The following is a 19869-nucleotide window of genomic DNA, read 5'->3' as shown; positions in this document are numbered from 1 at the left end:
TACAACCTAGTCTTCTTAGATATATTATTTCTCTTATTTTAGAGCAATAACATTTTAAACTAAACCATTTCCCCCCCTTTCCGTTATGTAGCTTATTGTTGCATTTCTCTTTGGAATCTTCCATGGTTTTTTAACTTATTTTATTTTTTCAGTTACCACACACTTATCTTCCTAAGTATTGTTTAGCGGAGGTTTTGTTTGTTTGTTTGTTTGTTTTTATTGAAGTGAAATAGTGGTTTATAATTGTCTTAACCCTTCAGGTAATTCAGAACACTTTGGGGGAGATAATAAAACCAGAGTTTAGGTAAAAAATCACTGGTAGAAGAAAGAAGTCATTTTTGCTCTGAAAAAAAAAAAACACACACCTATTTTTTATGTATATTGTTAGTGCCATTGTCCAAACTGACTGCCTATGTAATATGGAAGGATTTGAGAATTCAGAGTAAACAAATCACTCAAAAATAACTTTGTGGCAGTATATTAAATGACATCTTGGTTTCTGAGTTTGAGATTATTTTCAGCTTTTTGCCAATATTTTATTCCATAGTGTGTGGCCGCATTTGCCGTATCTGCTGTTGCTTCTCAGTGGGAACGCACAGGAAAGCCTTTCAACCCACTGCTTGGAGAGACTTATGAATTAGTCCGGTAAAGATCTCTCTTTTGCTGCATTTCAATGTGGGGGTGGCTCAAGGGGTGGAATTTAGAAAATTATTTTTGAGTATGGCCTAAGAATTGATTTGTCTGCTTTATAACTTCTAATGTCTTTTTCTTTTTCCTCTTATTTTAATGAAATGTTGCCTAACAACTATGTAGTCTGGTCTTTAGAATTTTACACTTTCTCAAGAAAAAATTTTGGTTTGAACAAAAATACAATTTCAGTGTCTTTTTAGGAAACAAAGACAACTCAGAACTTTACTTTTAAAAAAGTTTTTGACAACACTAAAACTACTTACTTTAACTAGTATTAGGATCGAGTATGCTATTAAAATTCAAAATGAAGAAATGCTGTGCTTTCTTAGACCTGATCTGATAATCAAATTAATTTTTCAGAAACAGAAAATCACAGAATTCAGTATTTTCAACCATATTAAACTAATTTTGTTGTCACCAAGACATTAAGTGTAATAGGAACAAAAAGTATGATTGTATTTAATCCCTCATGTTTATGTCTTCAGGCATACTTGTGTGATTTACTATGAGAACTTTCTCCATGCACAAATTTCTTACATTCATTTCCCCCTCCTTCCATCCCAACTTTTGTAAGCCCTAAATACAACTTGGTATATTCTCAGAGTTTTAATTGTCTAGACCTAGTTTAAGTTGTTTTTGTTTTTAATTTTCCCCACAGGGAGCACTACATATCATATACATGATACATATCAAAGTATCAAACTTTAAATTTCCACAGGTAGCATTACTTGTTCCCCACACATTTACATGTTAATAATAATTTTGACATGAAGAGTAGCCGATGTGAAAATGAGTCTTGATTCAACAACTTTGAAAATGCTGGTTCTGTTTTGAACCCATAATTGCCCCATGGTACTTTGTACATCAAAGTTATAGTGCAGGCTTATTTCCTCAATAGCATCTTTTTAAGGCTCAAAATAGTCATATCAGAAATAAAAGTAGCTAACATAGAGCATTTTATGGTTTACCAGTGATTTCCTTACAATCCTAAGACAGGCTATCATCCCCATTCCACAGGCGGGGTTATTATGGTAGTGTTTAAGTTACTCGCCCCAGTCACATAGCTAGTAAACATTAGAATCAAGATTAAAGCCCAGTTGTCTGCAATCTAGTTTTTGTGCTCATATGGTAACTGAAATAATAGCAGTTCACTCATTATAGAACAAGGTAACTAACAGTACTTTTTGTTTTTAATTCTTAAAGAGATGATCTTGGATTCAGACTTATCTCAGAGCAAGTGAGCCATCATCCTCCAGTGAGTGCATTTCATGCTGAAGGATTAAACAATGACTTTATCTTTCATGGATCAATTTATCCCAAACTCAAGTTCTGGGGCAAGAGTGTGGAAGCTGAACCCAAAGGAACCATCACTTTGGAGCTTCTTGAGTAAGTTGTATGTCATTAGCCTCCCTACCCACAAGTGCCAGTGGGCACACATGCTCAGAGACACACACACACACCTTTGAAAGCTGAAAATCATTCATCGTAAAAGCACAATTCTACATTAACTAAAACTATATAGGGCGGGTATTCCTGTTGTACTCTGCCATATTAGGCCATAATTAGAGTGTGTTGTCTGACTCTAGGGGTCACCTTCTAGGAGCAATGTTGACAAATTCCATTGTGTCTAAATTGGGGTGACAAGATCAGTGAAGACACCTAAAGCTGGATCATATTACTATTGGCTGAAACCACCACTGTTGTTTAACTAGCCTGAAGAAGTAGAAGCTCTAAGATGGCTTCTCCGTGAAGGATTTCTCAGTGAAGGATTTGATATATGGAACAGGGATTAACTTTGTTCTCCTTTACTCTAAAGAGAAATAGTTTCAGATGATACATTTCAGCCAAGTTTAAAGAAAGTTTTTCCTTCAGAAAATAAAAAGAAAAACTTTATTTTTTGAAGGAAAAACTTCCCAACATCTAGAACTGTCCAAAAATAGAACAGGCTGCCCCAAGAGGTATTGGATCCTCCATCCCTGAAGCAATTTAAATAGAGACTAGATAACCTTTTGAGGGGAATGTTGTAACTTGGATTCATGCTTTGGGCAGTCAACTCTTCAAGTTAATTATTTAGGGTAGACTTTTGAGATTTCTTCTAACTCTGCAGTTCTTTGGTCTGATTTTCCCAGTTAGATTTATGCAAGTTTTAACTTACTGTGAACAATGTTTGCATATATGTTATTTTATTTTTAAACCTATATCTACTCTCTTAGAATTGATACAAGTAATGGTTCCAAGGCAGAAGAATGGTAGGGGCTCTGGCAAACTAGGGTTAAATGACTTGCCTAGGACCACTTAGCTGGGAAGTGTCTGAGGCCAGATTTGAAGCCAGGTACTCCTAACTCCAGGCCTGACACTGTATACTGAGCTACTTACATATCCTGTTTCTGTGTATTTTAACATAGAATTAGTCTACATTATGATATATATTCGGAAATGCATGCCCAATTCTTGCCAAGTGACCTCTATAAATCATAGTAAGAGTGTTTCAGTCTGTGATTATCCATTTTTCTAAATGAATTTATTTCACACACAGGCTAATTGTGAATATGGTTTCAGGATGTCTAACAAATGTATATAATCATAGAATTTTAGAACTAGAAGTTATTTTAAGGATGATCTAATTCAAACTTCCAATTGCTTTAATTTTCTGTAAGAGTTTAATAACCAGAATAAATATTGTGATAAAAATCAAACTGGGGTATTAATCCAGGCTTTTTAAGGGCACTGACAATGCACCCAAGTTCTCCTACTTTGATGAACTAGATTAGAATTTCCATAGAAAACCTTTTGGACCCTTGTTATAGTTTTCTACTGCATTTCCATTTGGTGAGGAGGAGATGTATCTTTTAATTATTTTGAAACAAACTTTTAAAATCATTTTTATTAGTTCAAGTTTTGAGGGACTTGTCCAGAATTATTCCTGTCATCTAGATTTCTTTTCAGATTACACATTAATATATATTCTACTTTTTGGGTGGATCCTATCTTATTTTCACACAAATTGTGTATCATTTTGTAATCTAAATGCTTAAAATAGACATGTTAGTAGTACCATTTCTCTTTTTTTAATATATTTTATTCAGAGTTTTTTAACATCAACATAATTCCCCCTAGTATCCCTTCCCAACCCTACATAGAGAGCCATCCCATCTAATAAATAATATTTCTAAATGGGAAAAAAATAGAAAAGAGGAAAATATTAGTATAACTGCCCAATACCAATATCAGCCTTCTATATATGTTGTCTTCCTCTTTAAACTGTGATTTCTTTGGGAATAGGGACTCTGATTTTTCTATTTCTTTCTCGTGTTTTGCACCAGTGCTTTGCCCATAGCAAAAGCTTAATAAATGCTTTTATTTACTATACCAATATAGTCTAAAAATGTAGAAAACCTACCACATTCAGAGGGTGGTTGTGTCTTCTCATTCTTTTGAGACAATCTTATTCTTTGTAATTTTTTAATATTCACTTCTGATTTGGTGGGAGGAACCTTTACCTTTTGTATTAGAGTGAATATTAAATATCAGTTCCAAGGCAGAAGAACTATAATGGCTGAGCAAGTTGAGTACTTTAAGTGACTTTCCCATGGTCATACAGCTAGAAAATATCTGAGGTCAGGTTTGAAGTCAGGACCTCTCATCTCTAGACCAGGCTCTCTATCCAGTGTGCCACCTTGCTTCCCTCACTTTTTTTTTAAGTTCTTTCCACATTGTTCTACTTATAGTGGATATGGTTTTCTTGTCTCTGCCTGCATTACTCAGCATCAGTTCATGTAGATCTTTCCTTGCTTCTCTGTATGCATAATATTTATCATTCCTTAAAAGCACAACATTCCATCACATTTATGGTACCCATTTGTTTAGCCATTCTTCCTTCAATGGAGATTTCTTTGTTTCTGACTCTTTGTTATCACAAAAAGTGCTGCTATAACTATTTGATGTATATAGGGATTTCCTTTTTATCAGTGGCTTCCTTGAGGTATAAGCCCTATTCACTTCTATAAACTTATTTTGTTTTCTTTTGATGAAGAAAACATTTTGTACATTATTTGTTGTTAATTGCCATAGGAGAAGGCCCATGTTTTCTTAGCCTGAAGAATGGCATTGGAACTTGATTTATCAAAAATGATAATACTAATAAACCCTCTCATAGCTCATGTTTTTTTTACTTTGATTAGGTAGGTATTAGTTTTAAACTTCCTGGGTGGCATTATTTATAGAAGATTAGCTCATTATATATGCCATGATATTTTCCATTATGAGCTAGTTGTTTATTGACTAAGTCAAATAACATTTTAATGTACTATTCCTAATTTATTTTTTAGACACAATGAAGCCTACACGTGGACAAATCCTACTTGTTGTGTGCATAACATTATTGTGGGTAAACTCTGGATTGAGCAGTATGGCAACATGGAAATAACAAACCACAAGTAAGTTAGACTTTTTCTGAGGATCTCATATATTTTTTATTTTTTTAATAAAATTTTAATTTTTATTGCTATCTTTTTATTATCTTTTTATTTAGTCAATTTAGAACATTATTCCTTGTTTACAAGAATCATATTCTGTCCCTCCCTCCCCTCTACCCACCCTTCCCATAGCCCACATGCAATTCCACTGCTTATTACATGTGTCCTTAATCAGAACCTATTTCTATGTTGTTGATGTTTGCACTGGGATGTTCATTTAGAGTCTGCATCCCCAACCATATCCCCCTTGACCTACGTAGTCAAAGAGTTGTTTTCTATGTTTCTACTCCCACAGTTTTTCCTCAGAGTGGATAGTGTTCTTCCTCATAGGTCACTCTGGGTTATTCAGGATCACTGCATTGCAACTAATGGAGAAGTCCATTACGTTCAATTGTACCACAGTGTATCAGTCTCTGTATATAATTTTCTCCTGGTTCTGCTCATTTCACTCTGCATCACTTCCTGGAGGTCATTCCAGTTCACATGGAATTTCTCCACTTTATTATTCCTTTGAGCACAATAGTATTCCATCACCAACAGATACCACAATTTGTTCAGCCATTCCCCAATTGAAGGGCATCCCCTCATTTTCCAATTTTTTGCCACCACAAAGAGCACAGCTATGAATATTTTTGTACAAGTCTTTTTCCTTATTATCTCTTTGGGGTACAAACCCAGCAGTGCTATGGCTGGGTCAAAAGGCAGACAGTCTTTTATCACCCTTTGGGCATAGTTCCAAATTGCCCTCCAGAATGGTTGGATCAATTCACAACTCCACCAGCAATGAATTAATGTCCCAACTTTGCAACATCCCCTCCAGTATTCATGTTAGCCAGTCTGCTAGGTGTGAAGTGGTACCTCAGAGTTGTTTTGATTTGCATTTCTCTGATTATAAGAGATCTATAACACTTTTTCATGTGCTTATTAATAGTTTTGATTTCTTTAACTGAAAATTGCCTCTTTATGTCCCTTGCCCATTTATCAATTGGAGAATGGCTTGATTTTTTTGTACGATTGATTTAGCGCTTTATAAATTAGAGTAATTAGACCTTTTTCAGAGGTTTTTGTTATGAAGATTGTTTCCCAATTTGTTACTTCCCTTTGAATTCTGGTTATATTGGTTTTATTTGTACAAAAACTTTTTAATTTGATGTAATCAAAATTATTTATTTTACATTTTGTGATTTTTTTCTAACTCTTGCTTGGTTTTAAAATCTTTCCTTTCCCAAAGATCTAACATGTTTATGTTTAACTATTCTGTGTTCACCTAATTTACTTATGGTTTCCTTCTTTATGTTCAAGTCATTCACCCATTCTGAGTATCTTGGTGTAGGGTGTGAGATGTTGATCCAAACCTAATCTCTCCCACATTGTCTTCCAATTTTCCCAGCAGTTTTTATCAAATAGTGGATTTTGTCCCCAAAGCTGGGGTCTATGGATTTGTCATAGACTGTCTTGCTGAGGTCACTTTTCCACAAGTCTGTTCCACTGATCCTCCTTTCTGTCTCTTAGCCAGTACCATATTGTTTTGATGACCACTGCTTTATAGTATAGTTTAAGATCTGGTACTGCAAGGCCACCTTCCTTTGTATTTTTTTTTCATTGTTTCCCTGAATATCCTTGATCTTTTATTCTTCCAAATGAACTTTGTTATGTTTTTTCTAATTCAGTAAAAAAGTTTTTTGGTAGTTTGATGGGTATGGCACTAAATAAGTAAATAAGTTTGGGTAGGATGGTCATTTTTATTATGTTAGCTCACCCTACCCATAAGCACTTAATGTTTTTCCAGTTGTTTAGATCTACTTTTAATTGTGTGGAAAGTGTTTTGTAGTTGTGTTCATATAGTTCCTGTGTTTGTCTCGGCAGATAGACTCCCAAGTATTTTATAATGTCTAGGGTGATTTTAAATGAAATTTCTCTAATTCTTGCTGCTGAGATGTGTTGGAGATATATAGAAATGCTGATGACTTACATGGGTTTATTTTGTATCCTGCAACTTTGCTAAAGTTATTGGTTATTTCCACTAGCTTTTTAGATGATTCTCTAGGATTCTTTAAGTAGACCATCATATCATCCGCAAAATGTGATAGTTTGGTCACCTTATTGCCAATTTTTATACCTTCAATTTCTTTTTCTTCTCTAATTGCTACTGCTAGTGTTTCTAGTACAATGTTAAATAATAGAGGTGATAATGGGCGTCCTTGTTTCACTCCTGATCTTATTGGGAATGCATCTAGTTTATCCCCATTGCAGATGATGTTTGCTGATGGCTTTATTTGTGTGTGTGTGTGTGTGTGTTAGAACTACTGTCTTTTTTTAAATTTATTTTTTTTATTTATTTAGTCAATTTAGAACATTTTTCCTTGGTTACAATAATCATATTATTTCCCTCCCTCCCCTCCACCAACCCTTCCCACAGTCGATGCACAATTTCATTGGGTATTACTTGTATCCTTGATCAGAACCTATTTCCATGTTGTTGGTGTTTGCATTAGGATGTTCATTTAGAGTCTACTTCTCCAGTCATATCCCCTCGATCCACGTATTCAAACAGTTGTTTTTCTTCTGTGTTACTACCCCACAGTTTTTCCTCTGAATGTGAATAATGCTTTTTCTCATAGATTTCTCCAAGTTGTTCAGGATCACTGCATTGCCACTAATGGAGAAGTTCATTACATTCGATTGTACCATAGTGTATTAGTCTCTGTGTATGGTGTTCTCTTGCTGATGGTTTTAGATAAATACTGTTTATTATTTTTAGGAAAGGACCTTCTATTCCTATACTTTCTAGTGTTTTCAAAAGGAATGAGTGTTGTATTTTGTCAAAGGCTTTTTCTACATCTATTGAGATAATCATGTTATTTTTGTTGGTTTGTTTGTTGATATGGTTAATGATGTAGATAGATGGTTTTCCTAATATTGAACCATCCCTGCATTCCTGGTATAAATCCCACTTTATCGTAATGAATAACCCTCATGATGACTTGCTGGAATCTTTTTGCTAGTATTCTATTTAAGATTTTTGCATCTATGTTTATTAAGGAGATTGGTCTATAGTTTTCTTTCTCAGTTTTTGAACTGCCTGGCTTTGGAATCAGTACCATATTTGTGTCATAAAAGGAATTTGGTAGAACTCTCTCTTTGCTTATTATGTCAAATAGTTTGTATAATATTGGGATTAGTTGTTCTTTGAATGTTTGATAGAATTCACTTGTGAATCCATCAGGCCCTGTTGATTTTTTCGTAGGGAGTTCTTTGATGGCTTATTCAATTTCTTTTTCTGATATAGGGTTATTTAGGTATTCTATTTCTTCTTTAATCCAGGCAATTTATATAGTTGTAAATATTCATCCATATCACCTAGATTGCCATATTTGTTGTCATATAATTGCGCAAAATAGTTTTTAATGATTGTCTTAATTTCCTTTTCATTGGAGGTGAGGTCTCCCTTTTCATCTATGATACTGTTAATTTGGTTTTCTTCTTTTTTTAATTAGATTGACCAGTACTTTGTCTATTTTGTTTATTTTTTCAAAATACCATCTTCTAGTCTTACTTATTAGTTAAATATTCTTTCACTTTGGGTTTTATTAATTTCTCCCTTAATTTTTATGATCTCTAATTTAGTTTTCATCTGGGGATTTTTGATTTGTTCACTTTCAAGTTTTTTGATTTGCATGTCCAATTCATTGACCTCTGCCCTATGTAATTTGTTAATATAGGAACTCACGGATATAAATTTTCCTCCGAGTACTGCTTTGGCTGAATCCCACAGATTTTGAAAGGATGTCTCATCATTGTCATTTTCTTCAATGAAATTATTAATTGTTTCTATGATTTGTTCTCTAACTGATTTTGGAAAATCATATTATTTAATTTCCAATTAATTTTTTATTTGCCTTTCCATATTCCCTTACTGGTTATTATTTTTATTACATTATGATCTGAGAAGGTTGCATTTATTATTTCTGCTTTTCTGCATTTGTATGCCATGTTTTTATGACTTAGTATATGGTCAATCTTTGTGAATGTACCATGTGCTTCTGAAAAGAAGGTGTATTCCTTTTTGTCCCTTTTCATTTTTCTCCATACTATTAACTAATTTTTCTAAGATTTCATTCACATCTCTTACCTCTTATTTATTTTTTTATTTAATTCATCTAAATTTGATAGTGGTAAGTTCAGGTCTCCCACTAGTATAGTTTTACTACCTATTCCCTCCTTCAACTCCACTAGTTTCTTCTTTAGAAATTTGGATGCTATGTGCATACATATTGATTACTAATATTTCCTTATTGCCTATACTCCCTTTTATCAGGATGTATCTACCTTCCCTATCCCTTTTAATCAGATCTATTCTTACTTTGGCTTTGTTGGATACCATGATTGAGACTCCTGCCTTCTTTCTATCAGTTGAGGCCCAATAGATTTTGCTCCAACCTTTAATTCTAACCTTGTGAGTGTCTACCTGCCTCAAGTGTGTTTCTTACAGACAACATATGGTAGGATTTTGATTTCTAATCCAGTCTCCTCATTTGTTTTCATTTTATGGGTGATTTCATCCCATTCACATTCCAAGTTATGAATGCCACTTGTGTATTCCCCAGTAATTTGATATCCTCTCCTAGTTCTGTCCTTTCTTCTTTTGCTATATCCTTTTAAACCAGTGGTTTGCTTTTAATCAATCCCCCTAATCTCCTCCCTTAACATGCTTCCCTTTATGCCCCCCTCCCTTTTTATTCCCTTCTTATTTTTTGAGGGTCTATTAAGTTCCCTCCCCCCCTCTTTCCCTCCCTTTTTGTACTCCCTGCCCCCCCTAGCCCCCTTAGTTTTCCATTCTTACTTTCCCTGTAGGGTAAGATAGAATTCAATACACTCATGAATCTAGATGCTCTTCCCTTTCAGAATTGATTTCACTGAGAGTAAGGTTTAAGTATTACTTATTAGCACTCTCTTCCTCTCCTTCTTATAAGAGTGTTCTTCCCCTCCTCTTCCTTTGTGTGATAAAGATTATCCTATTTATTTTATTTCTTCCAGTATCTCTTAGTGCCATCTTTGATTCCCCCCTCCCTTTTTCTTTTTTTTGCATATCATCTTATTGTACTTATTGTCCCAATCTCTTCCTGTGAATGATTCCTTTAATTACTATAATAGTGAATATAATTTTTGAGATTTACAAATAACATTTTCCCCATATACTAATATAAATAATTTGATCTTATTGAATCCCTTAAAGAAGAAAGTTTGAATAAAAAAACATTTTTCCCCTTTTCCCTCTCTTATTTACCTTTTCATGTTTCTCTTTGATCTTTGTGTTTGAATATCAAACTTTCCACTTAGTTCTGGTCTTTTCTTTACAAATACTTGGAAATCTTCTATTTTGTTGAATACCCATTCTTTTCCCTAGAAGTATATAGTTAGTTTTGATGGATAGGTGATCCTTGGTTGAAGATCCAATTCTCTTGCCTTTCTAAATATCATATTCCAAGCCTCACAGTCCTTTAGTGTGGAAGCTGACAGATCTTGTGTAATCCTGATTGGTGTTCCTTGATATCTGAATTGTCTCTTTTTGGCTTCTTTTAAAATTTTCTCCTTGGAAGCTCTTGAATTTGGCAGTTAAATTCCTGGGAGTTGCCGTTTGAGGATTTAGTGTTGAGGGTGTTCTTTGAACTCTTTCAATGTCTATTTTTGCCCCCTTGTTCAAGAACATCAGGGAAGTTTTCTTGGATAATTTCTTGTAGTATGATGTCAAGATTTTTGTTTATTTTCCGGGTTTTCAGGTAGACCAATGATTCTCAAATTGTCTCTGCATGCTCTTTTTCCTGATCCATCATCTTTTCTGTGAGATATTTTATGTTTTCTTCTATTTTGTCAGTCTTTTGACTCTGCTTTATTAATTCTTGCTGTTTTGCAAGATCATTGGCTTCCAATTGCTTAATTCTGGTCTTTCATGACTGGTTTTCCTTTTTGGTTTGTTCTATCCTACTTTTTGTGGCTTCCAGCTATTTCTCCAATTGGAAGTTCTTGTCCTTTAAATTGTTATTTTCTTTTTGAACTATTTCCCACTTTTTTGCCAGAAGGCTTCCATCTTTTTGATAAGCTCCAATTTAAATTCTTCAAGAGCTTGTGGACAATTTCCATTTTGGGGGAAAGGTTTTGGTGCATTTATTTGTATTTCCTCTTCTATTTCCTCTGTAGCCTGGGTTTTTCCTCTGTAAAAATTATCCAGTCAACTCTTTCTTCTTGTTCTTCTTGGTGTTGGGAAGTTGTTGTTCCTAGGCACTGTTTGCCATCACTATGGTGGTTTTTCCTTCCCTTTCCAGTTAGAAATCTGAGTGAGATGGGCAGACCCTCTGTGTATGGTGCTAAGGAGGAAGGATTTTGGTGAGGCCAGGTCTAGAGTCTGCAGCTTCTGCTATTTGCTGCCCCTCTCTGTGCTATCTCCTTGCTGCCCACAGTCTGCTCTACTCAGCCTTCTGGGGTCTCAGGTCTAGATGCTCTCGGGGGTAGGTCCTCGGTGGTCTCAGTCAGCTGCCAAGAACCCAGAGGTGCCCTTTGCTCATTCACTGATTATAGTGCGAGTTGGTTCTGACTCTGGCTCCATAGGTGGGGTGGGCGAGAGTGGATCAACTTGCATTTTGGTGGAAGCTTTTTCACCCCCTTATCATGTGGAAATGCCCAAATCCCACATACCTTCTTTGCTTTGCCCTAATGTAGAGTCCCTTCATTCATATGAATTTGGGTATTTTGGTTTTTGGTTTTTTTGTTTTTTTTGCTTTTTGAGGTAGTCTGTATTGGTAGGTGGTGAGGAGAGGAAGAGTCCTGTGTCTAGACTGCCACCATGTTTACCCAGAAGTCTCATATGTTCTTTTAACAACACCTAATGTATTTCTGTGAGCTTCAGATGAAAATAACTGGTAAATAATTACACTGATAGGAACTGATGAAGAATCTAAGCAGCTGAGAGTAATATAATGGTAGTGGAAAGAGGGCTGACCTTGGCAGAAATGGGGTACTGGATTTGAGAACTTTGTGAGCATAGACATTTAATTCCTCTCTGAACCTGAGTTTCTATAGCTACAAAAATGGAGTTAATAATGATTATACTGTCTGCCTCCAAAGTTGTGAAGGACCTTCTTTATAACTCTGGTATGTAAATGGAAGTGTTGTTATTCTATTAACAAAAGAGATTCAGTACCGTCTGACTTCTAATTATCACCTTCATTATTCACCTTTTGATTTCTTGTCTTGTTTATCTTACCTATGTACAGTTCTGGAACTTTAGAGATTTTTGCTTAGTAAATGCAAATTGGTCATCTAAACTTGCCATCTTCATCATAGGACTGGGGATAAATGCATATTAAACTTCAAACCATGTGGCCTTTTTGGAAAGGAATTACACAAAGTCGAAGGCTACATTCAGGATAAAAGGTAATATTCCTATTTTAATTATGCACTAGATAGGGAATAGGCTTACATATTAAAATTGAGTTGCGAGAAAAGTTTTATAAGGACAGCTTAATAAAGAAGTGTGGCAGAAATTTGGAATTTGGTTTCACCAACTTCTGTCTGTTTTTCTCAAGAACATGATTGGCAAACATCTTTAAATGAGCAAAGCAGAACCCTAGTTCCCTGTGCTCAACACTAACCTCTGTTTAACAGTAAAAAGAAGTTGCGGGCCCTCTACGGGAAGTGGACAGAGTGTTTGTACAGTGTCGATCCCGCCACCTTTGAGGCTTGTAAGAAGAATGACAAGAAGAATGCAGATGAAAAGAAAAGCAGCAAACAGGTGACTTTTTTGTAACTACACTATCATGACAGTGGTGGGCACTGTTGCGTCTGGCTTGTTCTCGTCACAGGTGAGATGTGATTGAGCTGCATGGAGCTTAGCATTCACACAGATCTGAACTTGCTGCATTCACATTCATCTCCTTGTCTCTTTCTCTAGCATATATATTTCATTTATTTTAAACCCTTACCAGTTCCAAGGCAGAAGAGTGATAAGGGCTAGGCAAATGGAGTTAAGTGACTTGCCCAGGGTCACACAGTTTGGAAGTATCTGGGGTCATATTTGAACCCAGGATCTCCTGCCTCCAGACTTGGTATTCTATCTATTGTGCTACCTAGCTGCCTCTGGCACATATATTTTGACATAAACTGTTGTAGATTTTACATATTATAATGTGTCCTTTAGTAGGCTATATAGAGGGATTTTTTCTTTACCCCTTTTATAATTGATCAGAGGTTTTGGAATACATTTTATGCTTTTATCCAATTGGCCCTGCAGTGGAAAAGTTGATTGATTCAATAAGCATATCATTGATAACAAGCACTTGTACTAGAGTACTAGATGTTGGGGATACAAAAACAAAAACAAATAGTCTCTGAGGCCTCAAGGAGCTTAGGTTCTTTTGGGAACAGGGGTAGAAATAACACTTACCTAGAAAAATAAATACAAATTATGTAGTTCAAAAGCAATTTCTAGAGGAGAAGGAAGCAAGGATCAAGACAGGTTACTTCGAGGAAAGTGGCACTTGGGCTTTGAAGGAAAGAGGCTGTGAGGGTGAACAAAGGAACAAGTACTCCTGGGATGACGAGCAGCAGCCCACCCAGTAGTGGCATGGAGGCAGGAGGTAGGAGATGGAGGAGAAATAGCAGATAGGCCAGTTTATCTGGAACACAGCATGAGTGAAGTTAAGAAGGTGGGATAAGCCTGCAAAGATATGCTGGGCTACTTTCACAAAGGGCCTTACAGATCTGCCAAGCTGAGGGATTTCTGTGTTATCCTGGAGGGATGAGGAAACTTCTGGAGAATCTTGAGCAGGAGAGTGGCATGGCTAGATGTCTGTTTTTTGACTCTCTCCTTGGCAGATGGATCAGAGAAGGAAGGAAACAAGAATTAGACTGGTATCTGTGTGAGGGGAGCAGAGAGGGTTTATGCAGGGTATCTCATGGATGTAGACATGACAAGCTTTGGCAAATTCTTGGATGGGTAGGGTGAAGAAGAATGAGGAAACAAGGATGACTCGGAGTGATTTGAAGGATGATGGCGCCCTTACCAAAAATATTCTTTAGTGCATGGGGCCAAACACAGAGATAGGGAGTCCCTCACTGGTACATAAATATCCCTGTTTGGGCTGCATATTGACTTAGAAAAACCACATAGATACTGAGGAGTATTGCCCACAGGTTGGACAACTCTGGGTTATTGGTTACAGTAGTATGTTGGACATGAAGTCAGAAAGACCTGTGTTCAGATCCTGCCTCAGATTCTACCTGGTTTTGTGGTCTTGAACAAATCACTTAATGCTCTTTTGTCCTCACTTTTCTCACCTATAAAATGGGATTAATAATGATAGCACCTCCTTATTGAAGTATTTGAGACTATTAAATGAGATAATGTATGTAAAGTGCTTTCAAAACCTTAAAGCATTACATAAATGTTAATCATTATTATCATTACCATGAATACCGTCTTAACCTGGAGAACCAATATCAGAGAGACAGATAGACTAAGAAATGCCCCCTCAGCCTGGATTTCATTTTTGCTTCTGCTTTTCTTTAGCCCTCCCCTATTCCTATTCCCGTGGGCCAAATCTCTCTTCCCTGAGACACACCTGGAGCTCTCTCCTTTGAACACCAAGATTTCACTTCATTTTGTGTAGTGTACTAATGTCTCTTGGAGCGGTCTCCAGAAAACAGCCAGAGGTAAAAGGCTGGAAGATGATGCTTATGGTCCCAATGTGTTCTAAAGCAGAAACTCCTGGAGCAAATCCTAATAATAGCAGGGCAAGACAGGCCACACCAGCATAAATCCTGCTGTTACTCTTCATAGAATCAAATAACTAGGCAATGTAGCCCTGAAGAAGAGAAACTATACTAATTGCCTTCAGATTTTTGAAGGATTTTTGTTCAACAGTGTTGGGCAGAGACCTGACATGACCCTTCTGAATGTATTGATAAATAAGTCACTAGCTAACATTTATATAACACTTTAAGGGTTGCACATGATTTTACTTACCTCATGCAGCCTTCACAATAACTCCCATGATTTATATACTATTATTATCCACATTTAACATATGAGAAAACTAAGATACCAAGAGAGTTGTGACTTACCCAGGGTCTTGGAGCTGTTATGTAAATGCTGAGGAAGAATTTGAACTCAGGTCTCTCTGTCTCCAAGTCTAGCACTCTATTCACTGCCATAGCAAGTTGCATCAAGTAATTTGGAAGAGCAATTAGATCCCCCTGAAGGAACCAAATTCAGAGTAAGCTGGCAAACACAGGCTAAGGGCAAGGGCTGCCAGGACAGGAGTTTATCCCACCAACTAGTATCTTTCCACTATGTATCTACCACCAGGTTGAGGGGGTGAAGAGGAATAATGCAAATAGATGGCCTGGTGATTTAAGAAAGGATGGGCAAACCTACCAGTAAAGTCTCATTACTCTGATGCTTCATCATGCTAGAGAATTGACTTTTGCATTCTTGAAGGCTATGCTGGCAGAGTATAAGTGGTAATAGTAGACTCAATATCTCTCCACCTTCTAATAATTTGTCTAGTTAAGGAGTTTTTTGTCCACGCTAGCTCAGGAAGCCCCTCTTTTAAGACCTTAGTTTAGAGTGTGCACACTTAGTGAAATCATAGATCTTTTGACTTTGAAGAATTGACTTGAAAGCAGGATGGGGGTGTCTTTTGCTGTGGTCCTAGAGAAAAGAACTAGGAGCAGTGGTTGGAAATGCTATAGGGGGATCAATTGTGACTTAATATAAAGGGAATAAACTAAAATGTAGAATTACACCAAAATGGAATGGATGACTAGTGGGGAGAGAGTTCATCGTCAAATAGAACATCTCCTAGCAATTTTGGGTGACTACTTTGTCAAAATGGTATAATTGGAAATTATGTTTCAGTAGTTATACTTGAAAAAGTTTCCTTCTAATTCAATAATTCTAGAACATTCTTTTTTAAACATTGTAAGTATAATTCAGGCCTCAGGATTGTTTCTCCATTTGTGAAACTCAAACTTATTATTGATCCCTTTATTAGATTTTGAATATAAGCACCTTGTTTTTCATTTCTAAAAAGGTGGCTATAAAATCTGTTTTCACAAATTATCCATCCACACAGTAGCCTTATTATTTTATAACCAAACTGCCTAACTGGAACACTTTCTACCCACTACCCCTCCAAACCTATCCAAACATAAAGACTTAACTCCAGTTCTACCACTTCCATAATGTTTTATTATTATGTCAAATTATATCCTATTCACTGACTCCCCCCCCCTTAAAAAAAGGCCCTTGGTGTGAAGTGACTCATCTCTGCCTTAGGATGAGAAACCAAAATTGACATTTCTGTCATCCTCACCACACACAGCTAGACAATGTACAGTTTCCAAAGCATTCTAGTTATCAGAGTTTCTGATCTCCTTTAAAATCCACATAATAGTCATAAGTAAATGAGCTGCTAGGAAACTTTGATTTCTGATGTCTAATGATGATGATGAAAATGAAATTATAAAGAATTAAGTGTCAGAAAATAATAATCTTAAAGGTGCTCAAGGCAGAGAAAGGTAAGTACTGCCTAGAGCAGTGATGGCAAACCTTTTAGAGATGGGGTGCTGGGCCCCATGCCCACCCACTGTAGTAGAGGCATGGAGAGGGCTTTTAAGCCAAGATGCAGGAACCAGGGCTGGAGACCTGCCTGTCAATTGAGAAGGAGTTTGGAATGTTCCCAAGAGTTGGCAGTTGAGCTGACAAAGGGGAGGGGACTTGACTTGGAGTCACTCTCTCAGAAGGTTGAACCTGGCTGAAAGATCCTTGAGGGGCTGACCTGGTTTGGGGGTTCTCTGACCAAGGGAGAACTCTCTAAGATTTGATTGATCAAAAGTTGGAGGAAAGCCAAGCTGAAGGAGAGATTTTGAATTTTGTTTTTCTCTGGGGTTGAATCTGAGAAAGGAGACAAGCCAGGCTGAAGGAGAGATGTGAAATTTGTTTCTCTCTGGGGCTAAGCTGAGAGACTTTGCTGATTTTGTGAAGAAGAAAGATTTTAAAATTGTCCTCCATCTTCCTAAATGTCTTAGAGTCACAGCTTGTGACTGGACTACTTTCTCAAACCCTCATTTTAGATAAAGGTCACCCTCATCCCTCTCACCTCAGTTTCCCATCCTGTTATCCCAATAATATATATAATTTATAGTTCACTCAAAGGGGAGGGAAGAATTGGGAGGAGAGGGTGGCAGGAAGAAGAGGGTTGGAGAAGGGAGGGAGTGAAAGGGAGGAGGAGATTAGAAAGATATACTGATCCATCAGTCATCAGTAGGGATTAGTAGGCAAACCCCAGAGTAAACCCCAGAGCAGTTCCCTTGTAGAGCAATTTCCCCTGTGTACCAGAATCTCTGTGTGGCAGCTTCCCTTAGCAGCTCTCTCTAGTCAAAGCCAGAGGACAGCAGTCATTGCAAGAAGAAACAGACCCCCTCAGTTTACTTTCTCTATTTCAAGAAGAAATAGTATAACTCAGTTTACCTTTTCTATTTCAAGTGGCGCCCTTAGTCTGACTGTACCCAACAATCCCACAGGCAGGAAAGACAGTAAATATGTTCAAACAAGTAGTTTTTGGTGTGGTGATCATCGCAGCCATTACGTGCTTTTGGGTTTACCATATTCTATACAGCAAACTGACTCAAATGGTAGTGGAAAGTGTAGATTATGTAGGAAACTTGACAATGACTGTGTTACAATTACCTTTTCAACATGAATTGATTCTCTGGCAAGTCCTGGCACAAATATATGTATTCTTCATGGCTGTGTTGCAGACTCTAACCCAAGTGAAGAAAGTTTTCAGATTCATGGTACCCCTTAAGGCAGAGAAGATTATGGCCATTGACAACAACTTAGACAAGATGATTAAGGTAGTATTTGAACAACTGATTAAGGAAAAAGGTCTAGATTGTAAAGATGAAAATTTTAGGGGGAACTGAGGCAGGTAGAAATTAGTTTCTCTCTGCAAGGAGTATTATATTTTTAAAGGTTTATTAAAGGTCAAGGATTAAAGAAAATACAAGTAAGAAAACACATGTTTAGGCCTCTGGCCTAGACAACCTCACCTACATTATGAAAAATAGCCTTGTCTGCTTGCAAGCAGAAACAGGAAAGAAAAAGAGGCCCCGCCATGGGCGGAGACCCTTTAAATAATGATTTGCTCTCCGCCCAGGTGAGAATTCAGTGAGATTACAAAGCATTTTGGGGAAGTGGAGCAAGGACGTCTGGGGATTGAAGTCCTGGATTTGAGTCCATTTTTACAAGATCTAGTTATGGGCAAGGACAATGGACAAACAGAGAATGCACCTCAAGAAACTGAAGGTGGCAGTGGAAATGAGAACCAGGCTGCCAGTGCCCCTGAGAAAATCTATCCATTGAAAGAGGTCACCAAGCTAACACCTAATGCTGGTGTTATTCACTCAAAGGCCCATAGACAATTCACTCCTCAGGAACTTGAGTCCATTAAATGTCATTTCCCAAAATTTGTGGACAATCCTTTTAAATACCAAAAGGAGCTGAAGAGAGCATTTTGGATCTTTGATCCAGACTTCAAGGATGTTGAATTTCTGCTATCAGAACTGTTCAGCTCCCATGAAAAAAGACAATTTTTGGAAAGAACTAGGTCTGAGGATAATTTGACCAGCTGGCCTACTGTAGATCAAAGAGAGAATTTGGACTTCACCAATCCAACCTACATGTCATACCTAAAATGGTGCAGGGAGGATTTGCTTCGAGCCATAAAGCAATGCTGTTCTAAACTTAGTGCATGGTCCAAGTTTGACAAGGTCAAACAGGATAAAGGGGAACATCCTGCCACATACATAGACCGTCTGTCAGAAATGGCAGAGACCATCTTAGGTTTAGAAGTAGATAATGAAGAGACAGCTGGCCATGTCCATAGACAATTTCTGAGGCGATGCACACCCAATTTGAGGACATTCTTCAAGAACTATTTTCCTTGATATAATTCAGTTTCCCTAATTGAATTGAGAGAGGCTGCAGGTTACTTATTTGAAAATAGTTCAGATCAGAGCAAGGAAGTTAAAGATCTTAAGGAAAAGTTAGAGATGGCTGAAAAGGATTTGAAACAGAAGGAAATCGAAGAAATAAAAAATTTGAACATGGTTAGGACTTTCAAGACACCTGTTTCCCAGAAACCTCGTTACCAGGCAAGATCAGTGCAAAGGGAAACTAGGGAGTGTTTCTTTTGTTACCGTAAATGACACTTGATTAGAAACTTTCTTGAAGAAACATGAGAATAATAACAGAGACAAACATAAGGCAGAAACTAGGTACAAGAAATCCACTTGCTGTTCACACTGCAAGTTGAAGTCCTCACAGCAAGCTCCTGACTTGAAGGAAATTCAAAAGGCAATAGAAACTAAGCCTAAATATTTGGATATGGTTAGAAGGGAATTATGATGCCAGGACCATCGTGTGACACTGAAAGATAGAAGAAATAGTAATAATGAGGCTGCAGATAAAAATGATACAAGAAACTTGGGAAATAGTGTGAAATTGGTGCAAGAAATTGATTCTATGAATGATAGCCATTGTAATAAAGTAAAAGAAAGGCAGAGCCGGATTAAAGACTATGAGGCAGAAATTATGGAAATAACATCTCAAATTGCAAATGAGATGAAAGAATTTGATGCGGAA

General features: G+C 36.8%; 1 protein-coding gene across 11 annotated transcripts in view; it reads left to right on the top strand.

The window, feature by feature from the left end:
- OSBPL1A (oxysterol binding protein like 1A) overlaps positions 1-19869 on the top strand; it is a 333490-nt gene that overhangs the window by 292724 nt on the left and 20897 nt on the right. For all 11 annotated transcript variants that reach the window (XM_007487597.3, XM_056823805.1, XM_001362403.4 and 8 more), the window contains 5 exons: positions 548-645; positions 1894-2076; positions 5019-5126; positions 12507-12596; positions 12828-12954. In XM_007487597.3, the coding sequence (XP_007487659.1) occupies positions 548-645; positions 1894-2076; positions 5019-5126; positions 12507-12596; positions 12828-12954 (606 nt within the window). The remainder of the gene's footprint in view (positions 1-547; positions 646-1893; positions 2077-5018; positions 5127-12506; positions 12597-12827; positions 12955-19869) is intronic.

The sequence above is a fragment of the Monodelphis domestica genome, chromosome 3, assembly GCF_027887165.1.
Source record: "Monodelphis domestica isolate mMonDom1 chromosome 3, mMonDom1.pri, whole genome shotgun sequence".
Taxonomy (NCBI): domain Eukaryota; kingdom Metazoa; phylum Chordata; class Mammalia; order Didelphimorphia; family Didelphidae; genus Monodelphis; species Monodelphis domestica.
The sequence above is the reverse complement of the archived record's forward strand: the minus strand, read 5'-3'. Positions and strand labels throughout refer to the sequence as shown.